At 42.0% G+C, this 12,508-nt stretch overlaps 1 protein-coding gene across 5 annotated transcripts in view; it reads left to right on the top strand.

Annotated features, from left to right (window-relative positions):
- ITPR1 (inositol 1,4,5-trisphosphate receptor type 1) overlaps positions 1-12,508 on the top strand; it is a 1,104,774-nt gene that overhangs the window by 328,157 nt on the left and 764,109 nt on the right. For all 5 annotated transcript variants that reach the window (XM_069206352.1, XM_069206351.1, XM_069206348.1 and 2 more), the window contains exons 9-11: positions 6,521-6,604; positions 6,722-6,868; positions 8,358-8,453. In XM_069206352.1, coding sequence (XP_069062453.1) covers positions 6,521-6,604; positions 6,722-6,868; positions 8,358-8,453 — 327 coding nt within the window. The remainder of the gene's footprint in view (positions 1-6,520; positions 6,605-6,721; positions 6,869-8,357; positions 8,454-12,508) is intronic.

Raw genomic sequence — 12,508 nt, 5'->3', positions numbered from 1 at the left:
AGACCATCCTGTGTCCTTCAAGGTATCATGTACCACAGTTATAGGATTTTGAACATTGACTTCCTAGCCTTTTTGTGCTTAGCATGGTTTGTTTTTAGTGAAGGTTTGACCATTGGTCCCTATCCAATTGCATACCTTGCTTCAATTTCCAAGCTGACTGGAACCTGGATTTATGCCCCTACTTGTGTTGCTTGCCAGGCTTTGAACAGTTTGGTAATCACATTTATGATTTTTTTAGGTTACGTAGGCATGTCTCCATGGCTGTGAGGTTCCTAGGGGCCCCCAGTTTTATCTCTGGGTTTGATACTCAGTATGTAATTTGTGTATACCTAAAACATTCCCTTTGGGGCAGCCCACATGCAAGATCTTTGAAGCTCTTCAATTGACCCTTTATCAAACATGTCTCAAACGGAACCATCCAACCCCCCTTCCATTTTAGAAAAGTATTTGCACTCTTGAGGTGAAGTCTGGATTTCTTTATAAGTGGTGTGAAACTTAATAAAATATCTACTTGTCCATGGGACAGGTTGCTTCTTAAATGTACTTGTCCTGTAAAAAATCTATGTGTCCCTATGGTGCCATATACTGCAGTCACAAATTATGGCAGCAGTCTCATTATGTAAAAGCTCTTATAATAGCCTTTCTGTATATGCCAGAGCTAATACTATATTAGGACTTGAAGACTAGAAATTTCAAGCCCTACTATAGCAATTTCATTATTTTGCCACCTTTCCGCAGATCAACATACTGGGCTGGTGGAAGCAGTAAGCAATGATTCCAGAGCTGGAATGCCTTTACATCTGTGCAAACTTACTAACATGCATGTTTAAGGATTTTTGCTAGCTCTTCTCTAATCTTTTTCCATAATAAAAGGTTGGAAATTTACTCCTGACAAGGGCATTAGTAGAAGTTTTTCAGGCTTGCGGAACAAAGTAGTTGGAGTGAAAGTGAACTTGTAAACGCTCAATAGATTTTTGCTTGAACAAATATACCCATGCATATTTGCTTATGTTAAAATTCTGTTCATAAATACGTTCTAGAAGTACAATTTCCTGGTCTACTTCTGTAAAGTCTCGTGAATTCATTAAAGCCACTAATTCACACATAGCATGGGTGTACTTTTGTGCTTTTCTTTAAGATTTGGGCCCCTAGTTAGGTCTGGCGTTAACCAAGAAATTTTGCTTTTATTAAAATTCCATTTCTCTTCCGATCTATCGATCGGCTGGCTTTACTGTGAGTGATAGCATTCTGCTCTTCCACACGAAGCATGTTAGCACACAAAGTAGTTTTGTTCAGTGCCCAGAACTACTGGGGCAATGTGTGCTTTTTTTGTATTTTTTTGCTTTTTGTCATTTTTGTTACAATGGTGAGGGTCTGGCAGCTCCCACAACAATGAAGTGTTACAAAGGCCATGTCAAAACAAGACACACATTGACAATGCCAATAGACTGACAACCAATGTTAGATCGGTTGGCTTTGCCAGTGCTTCTTTATTTTCATGTTTCCCATAATCTTGTTGAAAATAGATACACTGATTTTCTGTTATGAATATTTTTTGGAAATACTAGCATGCATCACCACATTTTACAAAATGATGCCTCAAAGTAATAGTACCTAATATTTCACAGTAATTTAGCAAAACGTTTTATCCCTACTCAGATGTTTTTATGAATACTTTATTTTGAAAGCAAACTATCATCAATCTTTCATGCAAGCTTCTGCAAATGTTTACATCTAATCAGAGAGCATTCTGGGAGCATTATACATAGCCTCATATTGTTAAACTTTTCAAACGTGTACACTTTTTTTATTTGTTTTTACAACTGTCAGTAGTGCAGGCTGACCTTTGTTTGTTTAGAGCCCTCACCTTAATAATAAAGGCTTTGCATTAATGGACCATAAATAAAAGTTTAAACCGCATTAGCATATTGACACAAATATTACCTCAACTGCGGACAGTTCCCTTCCGTATAGACTAACAACCTTGGGGTTAGTGCCACAAGGGTTGGGCCTACTTGTCCCATGTACAAAATAAACATGAAACGTTGTTATCCTTGCCCCCCAAACACTGTCCTGGGTGTCGGGCTATAGGAATTCCACACCCCTGCTTTATGAAGGGATGCAAGCTGATGATATGACATAATTGCTCCCCTCTTCATCAATGTACCCCATGTTTTCATCAATGTGTCCAAAACAAGTATTATTTGGTTGTTGTTTTGGTAACCTAAGGAACTTATACAGTAGTTCCTTACTAAGGTTTAAGCTATCATGCACCACTTCTTTTCTGTTCCTTCCTGCATCCTCAGTCAGGCACCAGAGTTGTAATTCTAGTAATAGGCTGTGATGTGTATCCCCATATCTCAATCATAGGGTTGTGTAGTGCCCTGTCATTTTTCATCTTTATTTTCCTCCTGTTCTTATATAATCTTCAATGAGTTTCTGGTGATAAATATTTTTTTTCCACCCCACAATGGTGAAATTTAGCAGACTTGTACAAAGCACTATAATTCTGGTGCACTTCACCAATGTTTGAGATCACCTCAACCTCAGGGTAGACCAGGGGCAGCCCTGTCTTTTACCCCTGCCAATCTGGATTTATTTTTGACCGGTAGCAATTGATCTGTATCTCTGCTCATGGATTTTCATATCCCACAAACATTGATCCTAACGCTATCCCAAATCCCATATGTTGCATTGTTGCTTTCGTAAGAAGAATTCTCCTTGTACAAAGCTTTTTCACCATTAAGGGTATGTATTCATTTTTGTTGTTTCTCGGTTATATCAACCAAATGCAATACTTTTTTAGCTGTTGTCACTGGTCTCTCCTTTTTATAAAGCTGGCATGATTAGAGTGGATTAGTTTAGGCACAATCACTTCAAGCCTGGATTCAAAAATGCCTGTAAACCGATTATAAACTATGTTTAAGATATACTGGTCTGTATGACGAGTGTGCTACAGTCTCGTTCCTGGTTTCAAGATGAGACAACAGTGGCCCGCCCATATGGGCTGTGGGGCTCTGAGCCCTCCCCAAAATCCCCCCACATTTTTTCAGCCAAGAACAGTGTCTGTCAGGCTGAACAAAGGTCATCTGATGGACACACTTCTGATTCAAGTCAGGCAGCCAGGAGCAAGACACATCTAGGCTCATGGGTGCCTGAGCTGAACTTTGCTTGGCAGAAGAAATCACATCTCCTGTGGGTGTGACCTCTTTAGCCTGGCAAGGGGTAGTGTCTCTGAATTCCTCGGACCTGTGTGCTTTAGTTTTAAGCCCTGAAGTGCCCACGGCTGAGTTTCAATCAGTGACACCGCTTCACAGAGGGGGGTGGGGTGAGCAGTCTCACTGACCCCATCCCACTCTGACGATACTGGGACTGCTGCCTTCCCTCATTGGCTGACCTTACCTCAGCAAGTGAGGGAACACTGCAGTCCCAACCCTCTTGGGACCTACAAGACTTCCCTGTTGGAGCTACTGCTGTTGAGGTAAAGCTTTTTTTTTTTTTTTGTTTTTTTTAAAGCTTGGTGCGTGCACATATGAATGTATGTGTACTTGTTAGTCTTAAGGTTGTCTGTAAATGAATGAGTGGAGAGGTGTACATGTGTACCCCCTTTCCCCACAACTTCCCTCCCTCGTAAAATTAACAGCTGTGTCCTGATAAATGTGTCCTCCACAGTGTCACATGTGTGCTTTGAAGACTTTAATAGCTTCTGGTGTGACCAACAGTTTTTGGGTCAAATGCTTCGTAAAAGCTGGTGGTAAACAATCTAGGTGTGGTAATTTACCTGGTTTGAGGTGCTTAATAGAAATAGTGTGCAAAAAGGACAGATGATGGTTGGAATGCTGAACAATGTCAAACTTTCACCCTGTCACAGAACTACACCTAAATCCATTGTTTTTTTGCTCTCCAGGACACTCGTTTGGACCCAGTTGTATGCAAATCAGCCTTGACCCTGCTCCCCATGTGAACAGTCCCGCCCAGACTGCCAGGCCAGGCCCTCCCTTTGCAAGAAACGAGCAACCTGGGACAGGTTTCAGGATATCACTCCTCATCAGCCGGTGGCATAGCCACCACAGGACCCATGTCTGCAGCTACCCTTCCCACTTAGGATGACAAATGCAAAAAGAACAGATGATGAACAAAATGCTGAACAATGTCAAACATTCCCCAGTCACAGACCTGGCCTGGAAACAAGCAACCTGGCCTGGCAGTTCCAACTAGACTTTCCATGGTGAGCAGGGTCAATACTGATTTGCATATGACTGGGTCCAAACTGGGATGACAACCCGAAATACTGCGGGTTTTTGGTACTGAGCACCAGATAGTTAAAAGGTCCAAAACAGATGATATAAAAGCATTTAAAATGTAACCTTTTGAGATGGGTGTGAAAAAATATAATACTCAAGACCTAGTTAAGTATTTGCTCAGCTTTAAGTTGGGTGGCTAGGATTCCACCCCTTAGTCTTTAAGGTTAGATCAATATCATGTATTCTGCTTTCTCTAGGTCAATTATTCTAAACAGACCTTTAGTCTTTATTACCTTAGCAAGGTGTGTGGTGAATTTGTTTTTGTGGTGTTCCTCCAGTGTCAAGTTTTTTTCCCAAGCCAGTCAGTTGAACCTTCCTCTTTAATCCTGCTGTTACTTTAATGAAGAGGCCTCTAAGTACTGCTTCCATAGAATCCCAGCTGCATGCTGTGCTCACCTTCTGTTCCACGTAAGTAAGTGTCTGTTACTCGCGTGGGTAGAGCAACCTCTGATATACATCAGTTTCTCCCTCAGTCCAGAACTACCCCCTTATTTTGTGACCCATTTCAGGGTGGTAAACCGAATTTGAGATATTTCATCTGGACTCTTAGTCGGAACATGTTTCTCAATTAGCCATGAGCACAGTTGCAGGCATGGTTCGCGATTGCTTTTTACACAAAGTTATGTTTTGTGTATTATTTAATTTAAAGCCTTTGTTTTTCTGCTGCAGTGCAAAAAAGTTAAACAGCAAATTATGTAAAATGCAAAGCATTTTAAGTTTTATTTAATTTTACGTGCAGAAGTAAAATTAGTGGTAAAATAATTCGGTGGTTGTATGCCTTTAGCTTAAACTCCTGAACAATGAACTTTTCAGACATCTAATGTAATCTGACCTTCTTGCTGTTTCTTCAGTGCTCTGAAGTGGCTTAGGTGGGATGTAGTGTTTTATGAAACTTTCAAATGAAGCTGTTGCTCTGGTTACGTTTACAGCAGGACACCCTCCTCGGTCCTCCTGCACGGCTTGGCACACAGAGTTTGGATGCTTTATCCTGTCGTAGGAAATGCTTGATCAAATACAAGTGAGCTATCGATGGTTTAGAAGCCTTTGAAAGAAGCGTTGAAGGTATCCCCTGGAAGAGATTATATGTTCAATTATTGAAGACAAAAACCATGCAACAAGAGCTGTGATTGGCTGCAGAGTGTCTAATTCGGTATGTGAGCAGAAGCCACCGAAGAATAGACACAGCGCGGAGACTCTGGAGAAATTGTAGAGCCTGCCTTTAACAGACATGTTGTATAGGTTGTCCACTCCAGAGGTCAACCAGAGAACTTAAAAACTTCTCCAATAATCTCATCTACCTCTGCCCCATCATAGAGAAGTTCGTGGCATGTAAATGGCAGCATGATCCACGTTCTGTGATCTCTGCTGCCATTTCACCTACACTGACAGATAAAAAAAAAAAACAATTGCCCTATCCACTTGTACCACTCAGTCGGTTATGAGGAGGATAGATTCTACTTGAAAGCAAGGCAGGCTGGTCTAAAGAACGAGTTAATCCTAGCTCAGAAACGTTGTGAAAATAAAGACCATTAATAGGTCCTGGATAGTCTCTTGGTGACAGGATCTGCTCATCAAATCTCTAGGAATATGTGATTTATATGCCGGAACCACTGGTTTGGTTTACTTTTTCCTTTGTTTCTTAACTCCTAGAAGTACTCCATGCAGAGTGACCTACGCTCGATATAGCTTTGGAGGCTTTAACTCCATTGACCACATTTCTTTAGTTTCAGACCTTCAATATGTCGTTTTTTTCACTGACCATTATTATTTAGTTTTCTGATGCTTGGGGACGTTTAGGGGGTACCTCTTGTTCTTCTAACTCGTATCATATCAGAGCCAACATAATAGGTGAGAGCCAGAAGCAGTATTCTTTTAGCTATTTTAACACGGTTATTGCGTTCAGTTTTATATGAAGACATTTTATTCAACTGCTACCCACAGTTATGCACAGGGTTTGTGTTCAGTGTCTGGCAAATGGTTTAACGAAATGGGGAAATGTCGTACAGATTACTTTACCCCCTCCTACGCACCTGTGCATGTCTCTGAAAGGATGGGGCTCCTCTAGGGCCAAAATAGGAGGTTCAGAAGCAACAGACTATGAAGGCTGCAAAGCCCAAGGAACATGCTGTTCCTTTAGTCCGTCTGATTCCAGACTCTCGATTCTATTGCATGATGTGTTTCCCCTTTGTACACTGACACTTGTTGGTTCCCTGCAGGTGAACTCTGTGAACTGCAATACCAGCTGGAAAATAGTTCTGTTCATGAAGTGGAGTGACAACAAAGATGACATCCTCAAGGGGGTAAAGTGTTTTCAGTGTCTTATTCCCCTCACTGTTCCTCTTGCCACTTTTCCTCTCATCCCTATCCCAGTTTTCCAGGTAGTACTAATATGTGCTGCATTGCCACCTTTCTTGTAGGGCGATGTAGTACGACTCTTCCACGCTGAGCAGGAGAAGTTCCTTACCTGCGACGAGCACCGCAAGATACAGCATGTCTTCCTACGGACTACTGGGCGCCAGTCCGCAACGTCTGCGACCAGCTCCAAGGCGCTATGGGAGGTGGAGGTACAGACTTTCACCAGTGATTAAGCCTTCATGTCAGCCATGTCCCCAGCAACAAACTGCATTAGCAAGTGCCTCAGTAGCATACCTTGTGCAGGTGTTGGGTTCTTAGTACACCTTCCACCCCACCCCACATTTGCTCATATTTCCATAGCAGGACTGCAGTGAAATATCATTTTTTACCCCTGCTGTTGGTATCCTAAAGAGCATCTGGGCTGTTAATCATTCTTTGCCTTTTACTGTTGAATTGTTTTTTGCTTTTAGAACCACGCTTGTTAATTCTCATCATGACCCTAGAATCTGAGCTGAGATAGGGAGCCTGCTACGCTTCCCTTCAGCTTCTGCGGAAGTTAATTATGGGGAGAAAAGGAGGCGGGTGCTAAAATCTCTGAACTGCACATTTTCCTTTCAGTCATGTGTATTTTTAACACTGGTGATAATTACCGTGTTTCTCCTTTTGTACTCTTGTGTAACATTTAATTTTTCAATCTTCATTTGAGGTGTGTATTTGAATTTTGAGTGAGATACTGATTGTGTTCCCAGCAAGGGGGGGCAAGGGCACTACTTCCAAGTGGGACATCTCTCTCTAAGTAGGTGGATATTCTGCCACTGTGAAAGCTTGCATGCCACCTGTCATGATGCTGAGCACAGCCTGCTCTTCGTTCTTTGAGCTGCAAGTTTCACAGGCTGATGCACAGTTTCAGCCTACAGGCTGCATTTTTGTTTATTGGTCTCATCTCTTAGCGTGAGATTTGTTTCTAGTGTTATAGTTCAGCTACAGCATGACATTCAGTACCTGGCAGCCTTCCTGTGCACTAGGACAATGTTTAGGATATATTACACCAAATCGGCAGTGATGGTGCTGCCTGCAAATCACTACACAGATTTAATGATCTCCGCCTAGCTGACACCGACCAACAGTAGGTGATGCACACTAGGGATGTTGTATGATGTGAGCCTGTATTGTAGTCTCTTCTTAGCTGGACTATTTTTTTTATCACTTTTTTATTGAAGCAAGCAAACAAGGTTGACATAGCAAGCAGACATTATCACATCAGTTAGACTCAGCACAGTATGTTGGTACATTGTGAGGCAGTCTAAAATGGGTTTACAGAAATGTGTTCTTTGATGTACATTTACCTTGATTCTTATCCCCCTGTATTCCTCTCTCGCTTCCCATATCTAATTTTTTTAGACAACTCCCCCCCCCCCGCCCCACCCCCCTTCATAAATGACTTATTCTGCCCTCTGGCACTAGTCTAGATCCGATTCCCAATCTGTTGCTGTTGGAGCCAGTGTTTGGCCCCACGGCCTAGCAATGTTTTGTTTCGCCACTCTGGCAGCCAGCCTTTAGCTTGCCTTTTTAAACTTGACATTTAATGTGAGCATGTTCTGTAAGAAATCCAAGAATGAAAGAGTTCATAGGCTGTATTTTACAAGTCTTGTGGGTATACTGCTGATCTGACTGGGTTCTGGTCTTCCCTCTCAACAGGTTGTTCAGCATGACCCATGTCGTGGCGGGGCTGGTTACTGGAATAGCCTCTTCAGATTTAAACATCTTGCCACTGGACATTACCTGGCAGCTGAGGTAAGTGGCCAGGGCAGATCATGCATATTTTGTGTCTGCCCGTGGTTTGAGGAAAAGGAACGGGGGTAGCAAGTCTCTTTTAAGCAACCAGAAAGATCCTCAGTAACCGGTGGAAAATGGTTCTACATTTGCTGCCCAAAATTGTGAGTCATTATTCATGGACTAAATGCTTATTTCTCAGATTTGTCCCAAGCAGCTAAAGGCTGTCAAAGGTTTGTTTTTTAGTGTGGCTGTGAAATCCCTTGAGATTGATCTAGAATATCTTGGAGTGTTTACCAGCTGCAGTGTGATCCCTGTTTGGCACTTTAAAACAGTGCAGGTTGGGTTTTCCTTTTCGTGTGCTGTGTGAGGCAGCATCTCTATGGCACAAGAGTTGTGCCTGAATAATATTTTAAACCCTTGGGAGTAGATCTCCAAGACTGACACTAAGCACAAATATGATTCTAAACCCTCAAGCTGCAGTCCTCCATTGTGCTACTTAGTCATTATTTGACCTAACTGGAATAGTGACCAAGAATTGGCTAGTCATAGTTTGGCTTATGTCTTTTAGGTCCCTCCTTTTTGTGCATTTGCATAGGCCATACAAGTCACGGTGTATATGCAAGAGCTGATGCATTTATTTTCATTATAGTACTACAAGCTGCATTGTTCTTACTGTCTATTGATTTTATGCTTCTATTACATAGATTCATGTACTCAAATTTAGATAGCACTTAGGAGAAAGTAGAATACCCTTAGGCTTTAACATGATTATACAATAGAATTTCGTTATTTCCTACTTTACTTCACAATCACTAGGTTTATTTTCCATAATAGTACATTGTTTGCTTATGCAATACTCACGATTTTACTCATTTGTGCTATTGTTTTCATTTTTTCTGCATTGAACTGGTCTTGAAATAAAATCTTTAAAAAATGAAATGGAATTGTTGTGTATTTATGCTTCTGAATAGACTGTCAAAATCCGCAGCAACAAATAAGCCTAGTACTTTCTGGTGTTTTTACGTGCCCAATAGGGATCCCATCCAGGTAAGTTGAGGGTGATGAGTGGCCTGGAGCGCATCTGTGCCTTTATCCCAGAATTGTCAGTTGGCTCAAACCTGTTTTTGAGAAAGGGTCTACCTGGTTGTGTTTAAATATTGCTTGTAAAGGCCTAGCACCTGCATTTATGTGAAGGAGCAGAAAGACATTGAAAGATCTAGAGCAGACTGGTGTTGGCTACTCCAGCCTAGTACCCACCTAATTTGTGTTAACACTGTCACCTCCGATTAAAAGAGCAAAAGTACAAGTTCACCATGAAAATGTTTCCAAAATTGAGGATGTTGGGAATGAAAGGGACTACTCGCTACACAGCAGTTTGTTAGTACATGTTCACCAGAGAAAACGGGGAGGGCTGATGTAAATAAGTAAACAAGACTTGGGATCAGCAGAGCTGTCTTCATATATTTGCTGGTTATAGAGCATGGAATGTCAAGGCTGCACTAGGATGTTGTATCCCTCACACCAGAGAAAAAGCTGCTGCAGTTGTTAGCACTTTCACATACACAAATGACTGCTCAAACAAAATTGTTGCATTCTACTCAAACGGTTTACATGTATTTTTGTTTACCCGCAGCAGTTGCAGAGATGTGCGCTTGTGGCATTCACGCTACATAACTGCTTCTGTTTGTTTGAAAATCTTCTTGCTTAAAGGAAGTAATCATGCGTGACTTTTTGTTGGTTGCACTGCAGGTTGAAGTTGTCTCAGTCAGGGTGTATTGGGTCCAAATGAACAAGAACTTTGGTGGGGTGGTCAACCAAGAAATGAGTCCATGAATATGGTTGAGTGCAGGGCAGGCTGACGTTGCAGGGGTGTTGGGTGAAGAGGAAGGCTAATTTGATTTAGGTGTCGTTCATGTGGACAGTAACCAGTATTTAAAGGGCCGAGCCAAAGGGTTTTGATAGTGAAAGGATTATTCAGTACAGTACAGGGCAGGTCTAATGGCTTGAGGTGCGTAGTACAGACAAGCTAATGCAGCACTGCTCATACATGAGGTAGCTGGCAGTAATAGTACTAAATGGCTCGCGTCTGAGTCTAATATCCATGTCACTGGTTCAAGTCCCAGCATGCTGAAGATGTTAGTGTGGACCACCAAGTTGGACAAAAGTAATGCATGTAATATTACAGTGGGAACCCTGAACACTAAGTATATTTTTAATGTTTTAAACTGTTAAATGAAATATAAGAAGCATGTTTTGTTGAAAGCACCAGGTAGATGCTACAAGTGGATGTACGGGCTACACAATTAAGGATACTAATCTTCGAGCACTCAGCAGGCACTGCACCCTGTCTTACATTTTCTGCCCAACCAAAGAACATTTTAATCTTGATCATGCCTCTGACTCCCGCCTCGTGTTTTATGGAGTTTCAAAAGCTTTACAATCAGAGAAGGGACTTTTTTGCTTAAATGGCTCACTTAGTTGAAATCTCCAAAAGCATTGGAGAGAATCAGAAAATGCCACCTTGACATGATTCATCACACCTACTCTTCTCTGCCTCCTGTTCATCAAGATGCCTATTTTTTTTTACTATCTTTAATGTCAAGACCTTAGTCTTAGTCTGTGGTCAGACTAGTAGACCATTTTTGCAGATTTTCTAGAGACCTTCACTGGTGGTGGTCTTTGTTGAGACCATTTAATGTTGAGGATGCTACTCTCAAAGGACTTATCTCACAGCAGGTGAGCTCTACATGCGTCACTGCTTCCTGCAATTCAATTTGCCACTGAGAAAAGGGTTCACTCATTTCCAAAGACAACTCTAGTAGAGCCGTCCCAAAGGAACTGTCCTGGCATGGATAATTGCTTTTAGCACCCACCTAGGTTCAGAGCAGATAAATTGTATGTGGCATCCGGCCTCACCTCTGGGACAAGATATTATTTCTGCCCACAGGGAGAGAGAATGGACGTTTATAAATATGGACTTTTTGAAGTTTAGAAATCCAGCGCTCTTTTTAACATTTTAGATGCTGGATTGCCTGTCTCCCTCCAACTAAGTCACATCTGGTTTTGGTTCCCTGAATTAGACTGGCAGACCCCATTCAGGGAGCCATAGGACAGATGTGTGACTGAGCCCCTACTTTGGGAGTCAGGGAGATAGCATTTCATGTCCTGCGAACCGTCCCCGCTATGACTTTGCAAACTTTGCCTTTCCACATTTGACCCTATGTAGTAATGGCAAGCAGTCATAATAAGGTATTGTAGGGACAAGAGCTCAGAGCTTAAGTCAAGCAACAGAGAAACACTCTCCATTTGGTTGGTGCAAGGTGATGGCTCTCACACTAGGTGGCAATGGGTCTGGCTCCAAACTGGAATATTAAAAATGATTGCACAAAATGAGATTTCTAAACCTGGCTGTCATCAGGCTTCTTTAGGTAGTGATAGAAAACAAAAGGACACACTGTTCTTAGAAACCTCTTCACCTTGAGCAACAAACTGCAGTCCCATGCCTTACTTATATTATAATATACCTAAAGGCAGTGCTCAGAAAAAACTAATCAGCAGCCCTTTGCTAACAAGGTTCTCAATGAATTTCTAAAGTTGGCCCTGGCTTCCATCCCCCCTAACAGTACTTGGATCTCTGCCGTCAAGCTACAGGAATACAGACACAACACTTCCACTTTCTGGGGAAGTTGTCTTCCTCCATTGTGTGCTATACCAAACCAGAGGCATCCAAGATGGACCCCACTTGCTTCAGTACTCACTCACATACTATATAGTCCTACTGCCATGCTGGTGGTGTATGCCAACTGTACGTATACACACACAACATGCACTCAAGTTTCCAGACTTCAAATAACTGCAAAACTTTACTCAAACGGGGTTCACATGCTCTCGGATGCCACACTGATAAAAAAAACAAAAAAAAACGTAGCATGCACTGCCACCACTTCGTTTTAATGCACTAATGGCATTTGACAGTAGTCCAAGTCCCACCATGCAGGTGCGCTTGGTGTCTCCCATGTCCCAGAACAGGTTTTGGACTTCACATTTTTAAACACATGACTCGAGAGGCATGC

Source organism: Pleurodeles waltl, chromosome 9 (assembly GCF_031143425.1).
Source record: "Pleurodeles waltl isolate 20211129_DDA chromosome 9, aPleWal1.hap1.20221129, whole genome shotgun sequence".
NCBI classification, from domain to species: domain Eukaryota; kingdom Metazoa; phylum Chordata; class Amphibia; order Caudata; family Salamandridae; genus Pleurodeles; species Pleurodeles waltl.
This window is presented reverse-complemented; position numbering and strand designations above follow the sequence as displayed.